General features: G+C 33.9%; 2 protein-coding genes across 2 annotated transcripts; one reads left to right on the forward strand and one right to left on the reverse strand.

Moving 5' to 3' along the window:
* The first annotated feature begins 361 nt into the window (after nucleotides 1-361).
* On the forward strand, nucleotides 362-985 carry LOC139861209 (uncharacterized). Its single transcript, XM_071849526.1, has one exon. The coding sequence runs from the start codon at nucleotides 371-373 to the stop codon at nucleotides 947-949; it is 579 nt and encodes a 192-aa protein (XP_071705627.1). The 5' UTR covers nucleotides 362-370; the 3' UTR covers nucleotides 950-985.
* Nucleotides 986-3791: 2806 nt separating this feature from the next.
* LOC139863573 (uncharacterized) lies at nucleotides 3792-4706 on the reverse strand. Its single transcript, XM_071852193.1, has one exon. The coding sequence runs from the start codon at nucleotides 4704-4706 to the stop codon at nucleotides 3792-3794; it is 915 nt and encodes a 304-aa protein (XP_071708294.1).
* Between the last annotated feature and the right edge of the window lie 9360 nt (nucleotides 4707-14066).

The raw sequence follows: 14066 nt of genomic DNA on the forward strand, positions 1-14066 counted from the left end.
TAATGTCAAATTTAAAATCGTTTGATTTTTTGTATTATGGAGTAACTAAAATTAAACTAACAACTTACTTAAGCATCCAAAAATGATAAATTATTGATGGCCGAAGCATCCCTGTAAATAGCTATGAATTATTATTATTTTATTCTCAACTTTAATTAAAAGGGATGTACACCACATGAAACACAAAGTACAAGTTTATAAATCTTGGGAAACACTCATACATATACAATAACTAAAATCTCGTTTCCAATTAAATCCACCTTGTTCCCCAAGTAAAACTTGGTCAACACTCCAAAATCTGTCAGTTTCATCTATAAAATCACACACCTTTTCACATAAAAATCATCCGCTCTCAAATCAACAATAACCAATGATGAGAGAGGGTCGTCAACACGGTGTCGTTCGAAGCTACGCAATCATCCCGGACTCTCAAAAACGATATGTAAAGACGGTTGATTCTGCTTGTGTCTCTGGTTTGTTCACCAAAGTTTCAAGAAAACCCACAAATCAATCGAAATTTACCGGCAAATGCGGTAAGGCGCAATGCCTTGGTTGTCATATTCATCCGGTTACAAAGTCCAAAGACAAGACTAAAGGCACCATGAAGTCAAGATCAATTGGATCTGATCATGGCCGAATTAGTTGTTGTCCACCTGGCACGTCAGCTGAACTGGCTTTAGCTTATTTGGATCGCGATCTAAGTTACGATGATGATGACGAAAAAAGTGATGAATATGGTTATGGTAATGATGATGATGATGATACTAGTTGCTATGTTGAAGGTGGGATTGAAGTTGCATCATTTATGGTACCAAATAAGGATATTGAAATTGAAGACAAAGATGAATGTATGAGTTATTGGGATGTAGGTTTGTGTTGGGGAGAAGGGGGTGAAGATGAGTTTGGTGATTATGATGAATGGTATTTAGTTGGAGATACTAATTATTGATTAGTATCCTGCTTTTAATTGTTAAATTATAATTTATGTTAATGTTAATGTTAATGCTATCATGAGTTTCTTTCTGATTTATATATATTTTAATTTATTTAATTTTTACTCAAATATGTTGAATAATTTTGTCATAATCATATGGAGTAATTTAAAGCAAACGATTTCTTATGTTTTTGTGTTCTATACATGGTTAATATTTTTACTCAAATATTAAACAACCTTACTGCATAAAGTTAATATCAATAACAAACAGTTATATTGAAAATTTCGCCTTCTTATAATAAATTGAGGATTTTGATTAAGTTATCTTGAAAGTACATTTAGTTAATAAAAATATGTTTCCAAAAAAATTTAGAAATTCAAATTAGTCATCCCATTTTTTTTAACAAGAACAGAGAACCAAAATATTTTTTTGGTAAAATGGTAAAGGATTAAAGACTTCCCATGACATAGCCTTAAAGCTGAAGAGAGTGACCAGCAACTCTACTAAGGAAAACGGATGGAGCAATTTTCTGTTTTATTTCACTGAATAAAATAGGTTACAAAGATACTAAAAATAAACATACGACTACATCTATTTAAATAGAAAATGCGATAACTATTTTAACCGAAAATATTGGAGCACAACTTCACTTTCCCACGTTTTCCTTCTGACCCATGATCACCAAATCACTTTCCTTTAAACTTGGTCAAATATTTTACTAAGTTATAATTTGTACCAACAATCACCCCCTCAAATTTGACTTGTGCTATGAAGATCTTTCAGCCCAAGTAGATCTCTGATTTCTTTGAACTTGATCTTGGGTAATGCTTTAGTTAGGACATCAACCTTTTGATCTTGACCACTGATTTGCTCACCTGTGATTAAACCCCTTTCAAGACACTCACGTATGAAGTGATACCGAGTGTCAATTTGTTTACTTCGTCCATGAAACAACAGGTTCTTCATTACTTCTATAGCCGAGCTGTTGTCTACAAGCAAGGTTACCATTTCCATTAAATCAACACTTAAAAATGCAGACTTCACGTCTAAACAGTGTACTTCCCAATTCTTCGTTGCTGCAATCACCAATATTAACCTGATGGTTTGAAGTCGAGCAACGGGTGCAAATACGCCATCAAAGTCGAAACCCTTTTTCTGGACATAACCCTTCGCTACTAGACATGCCTTGTGTCTTACAACTTTTCCTTCTGCATCTTTCTTAACTTTGAGAACCCACTTTAGTCCTATTGCTTTGTGGCCTTGTGGTAGACTAGTGAGTTCCCTTGTGTGGTTCTTCTCAACTGGCTTTAATTCTTCTTTCATAGCCTCCTGCCAAGCATGCTCACTTGCAGCTTCACCATATGTTTGTGCACCACTTGAACTTCCACTTTGAACATGGGCTGTTGAACTTGTACTATGTGTTGAAAATGCACTTTGACTTGGACTATTTGTGACAAGTTCATTCACAACATAACCTTCTGCTCTACTACTCCTATCAACAATAATACTTGCATTTGTTGACAAGCTCTCTGTCTCCTCAGAATGTTTCCACGCCCAATTTCTTCTTTTATCAAATGTGACATTTCTTGCCACTACCACCTTATTATCACATGGATTAAACATGAGATATGCCTTGCAACCCGGTTCGACCCCAAGATACACCATAGTACGACTTCGATCACTTAACTTGGTGACATAATTATCTGTGACTTTCACGTACCCGACACACCCGAACACCTTTAAATGTTCAAGTGTTGGTTTGTTCCCCTTTAACGCCTCATAATGTGTCATTTGCTTTACGCCTTTTGTTGGAAGCCTATTTAATATATAAACTGAGTGACGAACCGCTTCTCCCCATAATTCGTCCGGTACTTCCATTGTCTTAATTATTGATCGGGTTGCCTCCATAATCGTACGGTTTCTTCTCTCAACGACGCCATTTTGTGGTGGTGAATATGGCGCCGTTAGTTGTCTTCTTACACCTTCCTGTTCACAAAAATCAGAAAACAGCTTGGAGGTGAACTCCCCACCTCGGTCAGTACGCAACCCGATTAGCTTTAAGGATGTTTCTTTTTCAACTTTTCTTTTAAACGACACAAACTTTTCAGAGGCTTCATCTTTAGTTTTCAACATAAATACCCACATATAGTGACTATAATCATCAACAATCAACACAAAATATCGATTACCTCCAAGTGTCGCTGGTGTGATCGGCCCACAGAGGTCAGCGTACACTTGTTCGAGTGGTCTTTCGGCTCGCCATCGGGCTTCTTTTGGGAATGATTTACGAGCCTGCTTGCCTATCATGCAACCTTCACATACTTGGGATGGATGTATCAACTTTGGTAAACCTCGAACCATTCCTTTTTGTACCATTGACTCAATGACACGAAAATTAATGTGTCTGAGTCTAGCATGCCATATCCACGCTTCTTCTTCTAAATTTGCCAGGAAACACACGGGCTGTGACACTTTCAGTTTGATTTTGTACAAACGATTTTCTGACCTTTTTACTTTTATTACCAGCATGTTTTCAACATCATGCACTTTCAGAAACTCGTGCAACATCTCAACTCTGTAGCCTAGTTCGGCCATTTGACCGAGGCTAATTATGTTGCTACATAGGGCCGGAATGTAGTACACATCCTCAACAACTAACTGGTCCCCATTTTTGCACTTGAACAATATGGACCCCTTTCCTTCGACTTGAACCTTCGATCCGTCCCCAAACCACACCTGACCAGTCACATTTTCATCAAGTTCGGAAAACGAATTCCTCATACCCGTCATGCGGTTACTTGCACCATTGTCAAGGTACCACACGTCTTTTGTCACATCTCCTTCACATTCATATTTTCATGGAAATACCTTTTCTTCATTCAACAAAATCATGGACTCTAATTTTTCTCCACACACACTTAACAACAGTGCATGTTCCTCTTCTTGGGTGGCAACTAGATTAGACTCATCCACCTTTTCTTTATGAGTTTTGCACTCAGATGCATAATGACCGAAATTCTCACAATTGAAGCATTTTATATGCTTCTTGTCCTTTGGCTTATAATGATTGTTACCCGCATCTCGTTGGCCAACATAACTACCCCGGTTACTCTGACCTCGTCCTCTACCTCTTCCACCACAACGACCACCCCGATCGTAATTATTAGATCCACGTCCTCCTCCTCCCGAGCTCGTGTTTCCTTTCGTGTTCTTTAATGTGGAGGTTTCTGCCTTTGCTAAAAGCAGATTGCTTTCTGCATAGTTGCTGTTGTTACTTCTTAAATTCAGCCTATCCTCATAGGCTTTTAATCTTCCAATTGCCTCCTCGAAAGGCATTGTATCGACATCTGAGTATTGCTCCATTGAAGCTACTAATTGGAGATACTTATCAGATACTGAGTCCAGTAATTTTCTCACCAATTTACTGTCTACAAGTGTAGATCCCAAGCTGTTAAACTTAGAAATCATACCACTTAAATTACCTGCGAATTCATCAATAGACTCCCCATCTTTCATTCTTAACCCTTCGAATTCGCTCTTGAGAGTATGTAACCTAGCCTTCTGCATACGTTCAGCGCCCAGGTAACGAGTCTTTAATGATTCCCATACCTCTTTAGTAGTTTTGTTCTTTGAAACTTGTAACAAAACATCCTCTGGTATAGCCTGGAACATGAAAGCCCTAGCCGATTTACTTTTCTTCTCGTCCACAGCCACTCCGGCTTGTGGTTCAACTGATTCCCATAACTCATGAGCATCAAGAATGGCTTCCATACGAATCGCCCATGTGGTATAATTCGTTGACGTCAATACCGGGCACTAAAACGGCACACTGCTTTCCTTCCCTGAATGAGTAGTAATCGACATATCTGTGCTTTTGATATACTTTGGCATAAACAAGGTTCGCTCTAATACCAAATGTTGGGAGTGAAACAAAAAAACAGTATATAATCGATTAAAAAGGAAAACGGATGGGTCAATTTTCTGTTTTATTTCACTGAATAAAATAGGTTACAAAGATACTAAAAATAAACATACAACTACATCTATTTAAATAGAAAATACGATAACTATTTTAACCGAAAATATTGGAGCACAACTTCACTTTCCCACGTTTTCCTTCTGACCCATGATCACCAAATCACTTTCCTTTAAACTTGGTCAAATATTTTACTAAGTCATAATTTGTACCAATAGTCATTATGATGTAGGATTGAGTTGGGAAGAGGGGGATCCAGATGAGTTTAAGGGATGGTATTTAGTTGGGCAATAATTGTCGCTGGATATCATCAAATGTGATCATCATATATTCATATCATATGTTATTTTTATTTTATAAAAGATGTTACTAATTTCTGTATTGTTTATTAATCAAATTGTTCAATAACTAATGGAGTTTTTAACATTCAATAAATTTTGTTTGCTTTTTGTTATTGTGCTGTCTAGCTTAATAATTGAATGTAATGTCATTCTCTTTATGGCTTTCAAACTTGAATATTTTGTGAACTTCTGTTAGATCATTTGGTACACCACCATTTGGCACAACTACACCCAAATTCACTAAACCTCCTACATTTGCCACATCACTAGAAACATCAACTTCAGGCCCTGTCTCAGATTCAACCAAATTAACAAAATCACCATCCAAACCACATGGGTCCGAAGGTTGACTTACCATATTGGCACCCAAAACAGACAATGGCTGGACCGGCACGGTTTTAAACTTGATCGATTCTTCCACGATTTTAGAGGGACCCGATTTGGGCTGACTTATAAGACCACTCCCAACGGGCTACGCCGTCACTCCGCCCTCCGACTTGCCCGCATGGGCGCCAATGGCATTACCATGCCCTCGCTTTTGCCCTCACAGCCTTGTGCTCAGTTATTTCATAAAATAGTATAGTCAGGTGTCAAGTGCATTATTTTGTTTGTACGTATAGCTTAGAGTAATATAGCTTATTTAATTAATTTTGTGGGCTATGTGATGGGGAGTAAGTATGTTATGGTTGGTAGTGGTGTTAGGTGAGTATGTGATGAGAAGAAAGGCTTATGTAGCGTTGTGTGCTGGGGAGGAAATACGTCATGGTTAGTGTAACGTCCTCCCAATAGGGTCTGGAAGGAACGTCACTAATATCAAAACATACCAACATATTATAATAAACGAGAACAATACTAAATGATGAATTTAACTTTAATGAGTACGCAGCGGAAAATGAAATGTCGTTACAATGACAGGAAAACAATATCGTAAATGTTCACATGCAGAAGTAATAAATGCGATATCTCTTGATCCTATGTCCAAGTAGCATCACATAAGCGGTAAGTATAAGAGCTTGAATCAAACAGCACCTGAGACAAAACATGCTAAAGTGTCAACCAAAAAGGTTGAGTGAAGTTCATAGGTTTAACAAAAAGTTTGTCGTTGTTTTAGACCACAAGATTTAGTTTGTAAAGTTGATCTCCTGCAGGATCAAAAAGTTATGCCAATGCGTGATATTTAGACTAAACGTTCAAGTTTTGCCCCATGACAAGTTGTGTCTGTCCTTGTCTGTTTAATTTCATTATTAAGTAATACAATGACTTGGTCAAATGTATCGGGGACGTTACTCCCGATAGGCCTACCCCCAATAATTAAGCATGCCGCAACAATTAAAAATATCACTGTAGGGACTTAGTCGGACATAGCCGGGTATAGCATAGTTTAACAGTTTGGTACTTGTGTCTAAAGTGTAAAAAGTAAAAACAGCATGTGTCTCACCCCAAGTAAAAGTAAGTAAGTTTGCTAGCAATAAAGAGGGGCTATGAATTCACCTTAGTAAGTAGAGAGAGAGTTATTCCTCGGAATAAAGAGTTGAACGAGTGAGCAGGAAAGTCAACCTATTGACATTTAAGAGTAGTTAAGTGTTTTGCCCATGTTTAAGTTTAAGTATGTGTTTGTTTTACTAAGTTTCTATTCCTAGTAAGTTACTATTTTTATAAAGTTTTCATTTTTAGAAAGTTTCTTATTTTACTAAGTTTCTATGACTAGAGAGTTTCTACTTTTATCAGTGTTTTCCATTTTAGGATACTTGCTGAAATGTCCCGTTCTTATTGATTAAAAACGTTCCATATTAATTGATTTCGTTGCGAGGTTTTGACCTCTATATGAGACATTTTTCAAAGACTGCATTCATTTTTAAAACAAACCATAACCTTTATTTCATAGATAAAGGTTTTAAAAAGCTTTTACGTAGATTATCAAATAATGATAATCTAAAATATCCTGTTTACACACGACCATTACATAATGGTTTACAATACAAATATGTTACAACAAAATAAGTTTCTTGAATGCAGTTTTTACACAATATCATACAAGCATGGACTCCAAATCTCGTCCTTATTTAAGTATGCGACAGCGGAAGCTCTTAATAATCACCTGAGAATAAACATGCTTAAAACGTCAACAAAAATGTTGGTGAGTTATAGGTTTAACCTATATATATCAAATCATAATAATAGACCACAAGATTTCATATTTCAATACACATCCCATACATAGAGATAAAAATCATTCATATGGTGAACACCTGGTAACCGACATTAACAAGATGCATATATAAGAATATCCCCATCATTCCGGGACACCCTTCGGATATGATATAAATTTCGAAGTACTAAAGCATCCGGTACTTTGGATGGGGTTTGTTAGGCCCAATAGATCTATCTTTAGGATTCGCGTCAATTAGGGTGTCTGTTCCCTAATTCTTAGATTACCAGACTTAATAAAAAGGGGCATATTTGATTTCGATAATTCAACCATAGAATGTAGTTTCACGTACTTGTGTCTATTTTGTAAATCATTTATAAAACCTGCATGTATTCTCATCCCAAAAATATTAGATTTTAAAAGTGGGACTATAACTCACTTTCACAGATTTTTTTTTTTACTTCGTCGGGAAGTAAGACTTGGCCACTGGTTGATTCACGAACCTATAACAATATATACATATATATCAAAGTATGTTCAAAATATATTTACAACACTTTTAATATATTTTGATGTTTTAAGTTTATTAAGTCAGCTGTCCTCGTTAGTAACCTACAACTAGTTGTTCACAGTTAGATGTACAGAAATAAATCAATAAATATTATCTTGAATCAATCCACGACCCAGTGTATACGTATCTCAGTATTGATCACAACTCAAACTATATATATTTTGGAATCAACCTCAACCCTGTATAGCTAACTCCAACATTCACATATAGAGAGTCTATGGTTGTTCCGAAATATATATAGATGTGTCGACATGATAGGTCGAAACATTGTATACGTGTCTATGGTATCTCAAGATTACATAATATACAATACAAGTTGATTAAGTTATGGTTGGAATAGATTTGTTACCAATTTTCACGTAGCTAAAATGAGAAAAATTATCCAATCTTGTTTTACCCATAACTTCTTCATTTTAAATCCGTTTTGAGTGAATAAAATTGCTATGGTTTCATATTGAACTCTATTTTATGAATCTAAAAAGAAAAAGTATAGGTTTATAGTCAGAAAAATAAGTTACAAGTCATTTTTGTAAAGGTAGTCATTTCAGTCGAAAGAACGACGTCTAGATGACCATTTTAGAGAACATACTTCCACTTTGAGTTTAACCATAATTTTTGGATATAGTTTCATGTTCATAATAAAAATCATTTTCTCAGAATAACAACTTTTAAATCAAAGTTTATCATAGTTTTTAATTAACTAACCCAAAACAGCCCGCGGTGTTACTACGACGGCGTAAATTAGGTTTTACGGTGTTTTTCGTGTTTCCAGGTTTTAAATCATTAAGTTAGCATATCATATAGATATAGAACATGTGTTTAGTTGATTTTAAAAGTCAAGTTAGAAGGATTAACTTTTGTTTGCGAACAAGTTTAGAATTAACTAAACTATGTTCTAGTGATTACAAGTTTAAACCTTCGAATAAGATAGCTTTATATGTATGAATCGAATGATGTTATGAACATCATTACTACCTTAAGTTCCTTGGATAAACCTACTGGAAAAGAGAAAAATGGATCTAGCTTTAATGGATCCTTGGATGGCTCGAAGTTCTTGAAGCAGAATCATGACACGAAAACAAGTTCAAGTAAGATCATCACTTGAAATAAGATTGTTATAGTTATAGAAATTGAACCAAAGTTTGAATATGATTATTACCTTGTATTAGAATGATAACCTACTGTAAGAAACAAAGATTTCTTGAGGTTGGATGATCACCTTAAAAGATTGGAAGTGAGCTAGCAAACTTGAAAGTATTCTTGATTTTATGTAACTAGAACTTGTAAAATATATGAAGAACACTTAGAACTTGAAGATAGAACTTGAGAGAGATCAATTAGATGAAGAAAATTGAAGAATGAAAGTGTTTGTAGGTGTTTTTGGTCGTTGGTGTATGGATTAGATATAAAGGATATGTAATTTTGTTTTCATGTAAATAAGTCATGAATGATTACTCATATTTTTGTAATTTTATGAGATATTTCATGCTAGTTGCCAAATGATGGTTCCCACATGTGTTAGGTGACTCACATGGGCTGCTAAGAGCTGATAATTGGAGTGTATATACTAATAGTATGTACATCTAAAAGCTGTGTATTGTACGAGTACGAATACGGGTGCATACGAGTAGAATTATTGATGAACCTGAACGAGGATGTAATTGTAAGCATTTTTGTTAAGTAGAAGTATTTTGATAAGTGTCTTGAAGTCTTTCAAAAGTGTATGAATACATATTAAAACACTACATGTATATACATTTTAACTGAGTCGTTAAGTCATCGTTAGTCGTTACATGTAAATGTTGTTTTGAAACCTTTAGGTTAACGATCTTGTTGAATGTTGTTAACCCATTGTTTATTATAACAAATGAGATGTTAAATTATTATATTATCATGATATTATGATATATAATATATCTTAGTATGATGTATATACAGTTAAATGTCGTTACGACGATAATCGTTACATATATGTCTCGTTTCGAAATCATTAAGTTAGTAGTCTTATTTTTACATATGTATTTCATTGTTAATACACTTAATAATATGTTTACTTATCATTTAACATAATTAACCAAGTGTATCAATATCTTAATATGATTCATATGTGTAGTGACCCGAACTTTTCCATGTTTATATATAATAATTGAGATTGATATGTACATGATTAAATGTTTCCAACATGTTAAGCAATCAAACTTGTTAAGACTTGATTAATTGAAATATGTTTCATATAGACAATTGACCACCCAAGTTGACCGGTGATTCACGAACGTTAAAATTTGTAAAAACTATATGATGACATATATATGGATATATATATAGTTAACATGATACTATGATAAGTAAACATATCATTAAGTATATTAACAATGAACTACATATGTAAAAACAAGACTACTAACTTAATGATTTTTAAACGAGACATATATGTAACGATTATCGTTGTAAAGACATTTAATGTATATATATCATATTAAGAGATATTCATACATGATAATATCATGATAATATAATAATTTAAAATCTCATTTGATATTATAAACATTGGGTTAACAACATTTAACAAGATCGTTAACCTAAAGGTTTCAAAACAACACTTACATGTAACGACTAACGATGACTTAACGACTCAGTTAAAATGTATATACATGTAGTGTTTTAATATGTATTTATACACTTTTGAAATACTTCAATACACTTATCAAAATACTTCTACTTAACAAAAATGCTTACAATTACATCCTCGTTCAGTTTCATCAACAATTCTACTCGTATGCACCCGTATTCGTACTCGTACAATACACAGCTTTTAGATGTATGTACTATTGGTATATACACTCCAATGATCAGCTCTTAGCAGCCCATGTGAGTCACCTAACACATGTGGGAACCATCATTTGGCAACTAGCATGAAATATCTCATAAAAATACAAAAATATGAGTAATCATTCATGACTTATTTATATGAAAACAAAATTACATATCCTTTATATCTAATCCATACACCAAAGACCAAAAACACCTACAAACACTTTCATTCTTCAATTTTCTTCATCTAATTGATCTCTCTCAAGTTCTATCTTCAAGTTCTAAGTGTTCTTCATAAATTCCAAAAGTTCTAGTTTCATAAAATCAAGAATACTTTCAAGTTTGCTAGCTCACTTCCAATCTTGTAAGGTGATCATCCAACCTCAAGAAATCTTTGTTTCTTACAGTAGGTTATCATTCTAATACAAGGTAATAATCATATTCAAACTTTGGTTCAACTTCTATAACTATAACAATCTTATTTTAAGTGATGATCTTACTTGAACTTGTTTTCGTGTCATGATTCTGCTTCAAGAACTTCGAGCCATCCAAGGATCCATTGAAGCTAGATCCATTTTTCTCTTTTCCAGTAGGTTTATCCAAGGAACTTAAGGTAGTAATGATGTTCATAACATCATTCGATTCATACATATAAAGCTATCTTATTCGAAGGTTTAAACTTGTAATCACTAGAACATAGTTTAGTTAATTCTAAACTTGTTCGCAAACAAAAGTTAATCCTTCTAACTTGACTTTTAAAATAAACTAAACACATGTTCTATATCTATATGATATTCTAACTTAATGATTTAAAACCTGGAAACACGAAAAACACCGTAAAACCGGATTTACGCCGTCGTAGTAACACCGCGAGCTGTTTTGGGTTAGTTAATTAAAAACTATGATAAACTTTGATTTAAAAGTTGTTATTCTGAGAAAATGATTTTTATTATGAACATGAAACTATATCCAAAAATTATGGTTAAACTCAAAGTGGAAGTATGTTTTCTAAAATGGTCATCTGGACGTCGTTCTTTCGACTGAAATGACTACCTTTACAAAAATGACTTGTAACTTATTTTTCCCACTATAAACTTATACTTTTTCTGTTTAGATTCATAAAATAGAGTTCAATATGAAACCATAGCAATTTGATTCACTCAAAACGGATTTAAAATGAAGAAGTTATGGGTAAAACAAGATTGGATAATTTTTCTCATTTTAGCTACGTGAAAATTGGTAACAAATCTATTCCAACCATAACTTAATCAACTTGTATTGTATATTATGTAATCTTGAGATACCATAGACACGTATACAATGTTTCGACCTATCATGTCGACACATCTATATATATTTCGGAACAACCATAGACACTCTATATGTGAATGTTGGAGTTAGCTATACAGGGTTGAGGTTGATTCCAAAATATATATAGTTTGAGTTGTGATCAATACTGAGATACGTATACACTGGGTCGTGGATTGATTCAAGATAATATTTATCGATTTATTTCTGCACATCTAACTGTGGACAACTAGTTGTAGGTTACTAACGAGGACAGCTGACTTAATAAACTTAAAACATCAAAATATATTAAAAGTGTTGTAAATATATTTTGAACATACTTTGATATATATGTATATATTGTTATAGGTTCGTGAATCAACCAGTGGCCAAGTCTTACTTCCCGACGAAGTAAAAATCTGTGAAAGTGAGTTATAGTCCCATTTTTAAAATCTAATATTTTTGGGATGAGAATACATGCAGGTTTTATAAATGATTTACAAAATAGACACAAGTACGTGAAACTACATTCTATGGTTGAATTATCGAAATCGAATATGCCCTTTTTTATTAAGTCTGGTAATCTAAGAATTAGGGAACAGACACCCTAATTGACGCGAATCCTAAAGATAGATCTATTGGGCCTAACAAACCCCATCCAAAGTACCGGATGCTTTAGTACTTCGAAATTTATATCATATCCGAAGGGTGTCCCGGAATGATGGGGATATTCTTATATATGCATCTTGTTAATGTTGGTTACCAGGTGTTCACCATATGAATGATTTTTATCTCTATGTATGGGATGTGTATTGAAATATGAACTCTTGTGGTCTATTATTATGATTTGATATATATAGGTTAAACCTATAACTCACCAACATTTTTGTTGATGTTTTAAACATGTTTATTCTCAGGTGATTATTAAGAGCTTCCGCTGTCGCATACTTAAATAAGGACGAGATTTGGAGTCCATGCTTGTATGATATTGTGTAAAAACTGCATTCAAGAAACTTATTTTGTTGTAACATATTTGTATTGTAAACCATTATGTAATGGTCGTGTGTAAACAGGATATTTTAGATTATCATTATTTGATAATCTACGTAAAGCTTTTTAAAACCTTTATCTATGAAATAAAGGTTATGGTTTGTTTTAAAAATGAATGCAGTCTTTGAAAAACGTCTCATATAGAGGTCAAAACCTCGCAACGAAATCAATTAATATGGAACGTTTTTAATCAATAAGAACGGGACATTTCAATATGTACCTAGTAAGACGTTGTTATAACGATAATCGTTATATATATCGTTTTCGAGTTTCTTAAATTAATAGTCTCATTTTTATGTATATAACTCATTGTTAAAATACCTAATGAGATACATACTTATAATAAAAACATGTTAACTATATATATAACCATATATATGTCATCGTATAGTTTTTACAAGTTTTAACGTTCGTGAATCACCGGTCAACTTGGGTGGTCAATTGTCTATATGAAACATATTTCAATTAATCAAGTCTTAACAAGTTTGATTGCTTAACATGTTGGAAACATTTAATCATGTAAATATCAATCTCGATTAATATATATAAACATGGAAAAGTTCGGGTCACTACAGTACCTACCCGTTAAATAAATTTCGTCCCGAAATTTTAAGCTGTTGAAGGTGTTGACGAATCTTCTGGAAATAGATGCGGGTATTTCTTCTTCATCTGATCTTCATGCTCCCAGGTGAACTCGTGTCCTCTACGAGCATTCCATCGAACCTTAACCATTGGTATCTTGTTTTGCTTAAGTCTTTTAACCTCACGATCCATTATTTCGACGGGTTCTTCGATGAATTGAAGTTTTTCGTTGATTTGGATTTCATCTAACGGAATAGTGAGATCTTCTTTAGCAAAACATTTCTTCAAATTCGAGACGTGGAAAGTGTTATGTACAGCCGCGAGTTGTTGAGGTAACTCTAGTCGGTAAGCTACTGGTCCGACA

This window comes from Rutidosis leptorrhynchoides, chromosome 8 (assembly GCF_046630445.1).
Source record: "Rutidosis leptorrhynchoides isolate AG116_Rl617_1_P2 chromosome 8, CSIRO_AGI_Rlap_v1, whole genome shotgun sequence".
Taxonomy (NCBI): domain Eukaryota; kingdom Viridiplantae; phylum Streptophyta; class Magnoliopsida; order Asterales; family Asteraceae; genus Rutidosis; species Rutidosis leptorrhynchoides.

What these genes read in the sequence shown, in the direction of transcription:
- LOC139861209 (XM_071849526.1), top strand. Translation starts at nt 371, where the DNA reads ATGATGAGAGAGGGTCGTCAACACGGTGTCGTTCGAAGCTACGCAATC.
- LOC139863573 (XM_071852193.1), bottom strand. Translation starts at nt 4,706, where the DNA reads ATGGAAGCCATTCTTGATGCTCATGAGTTATGGGAATCAGTTGAACCA.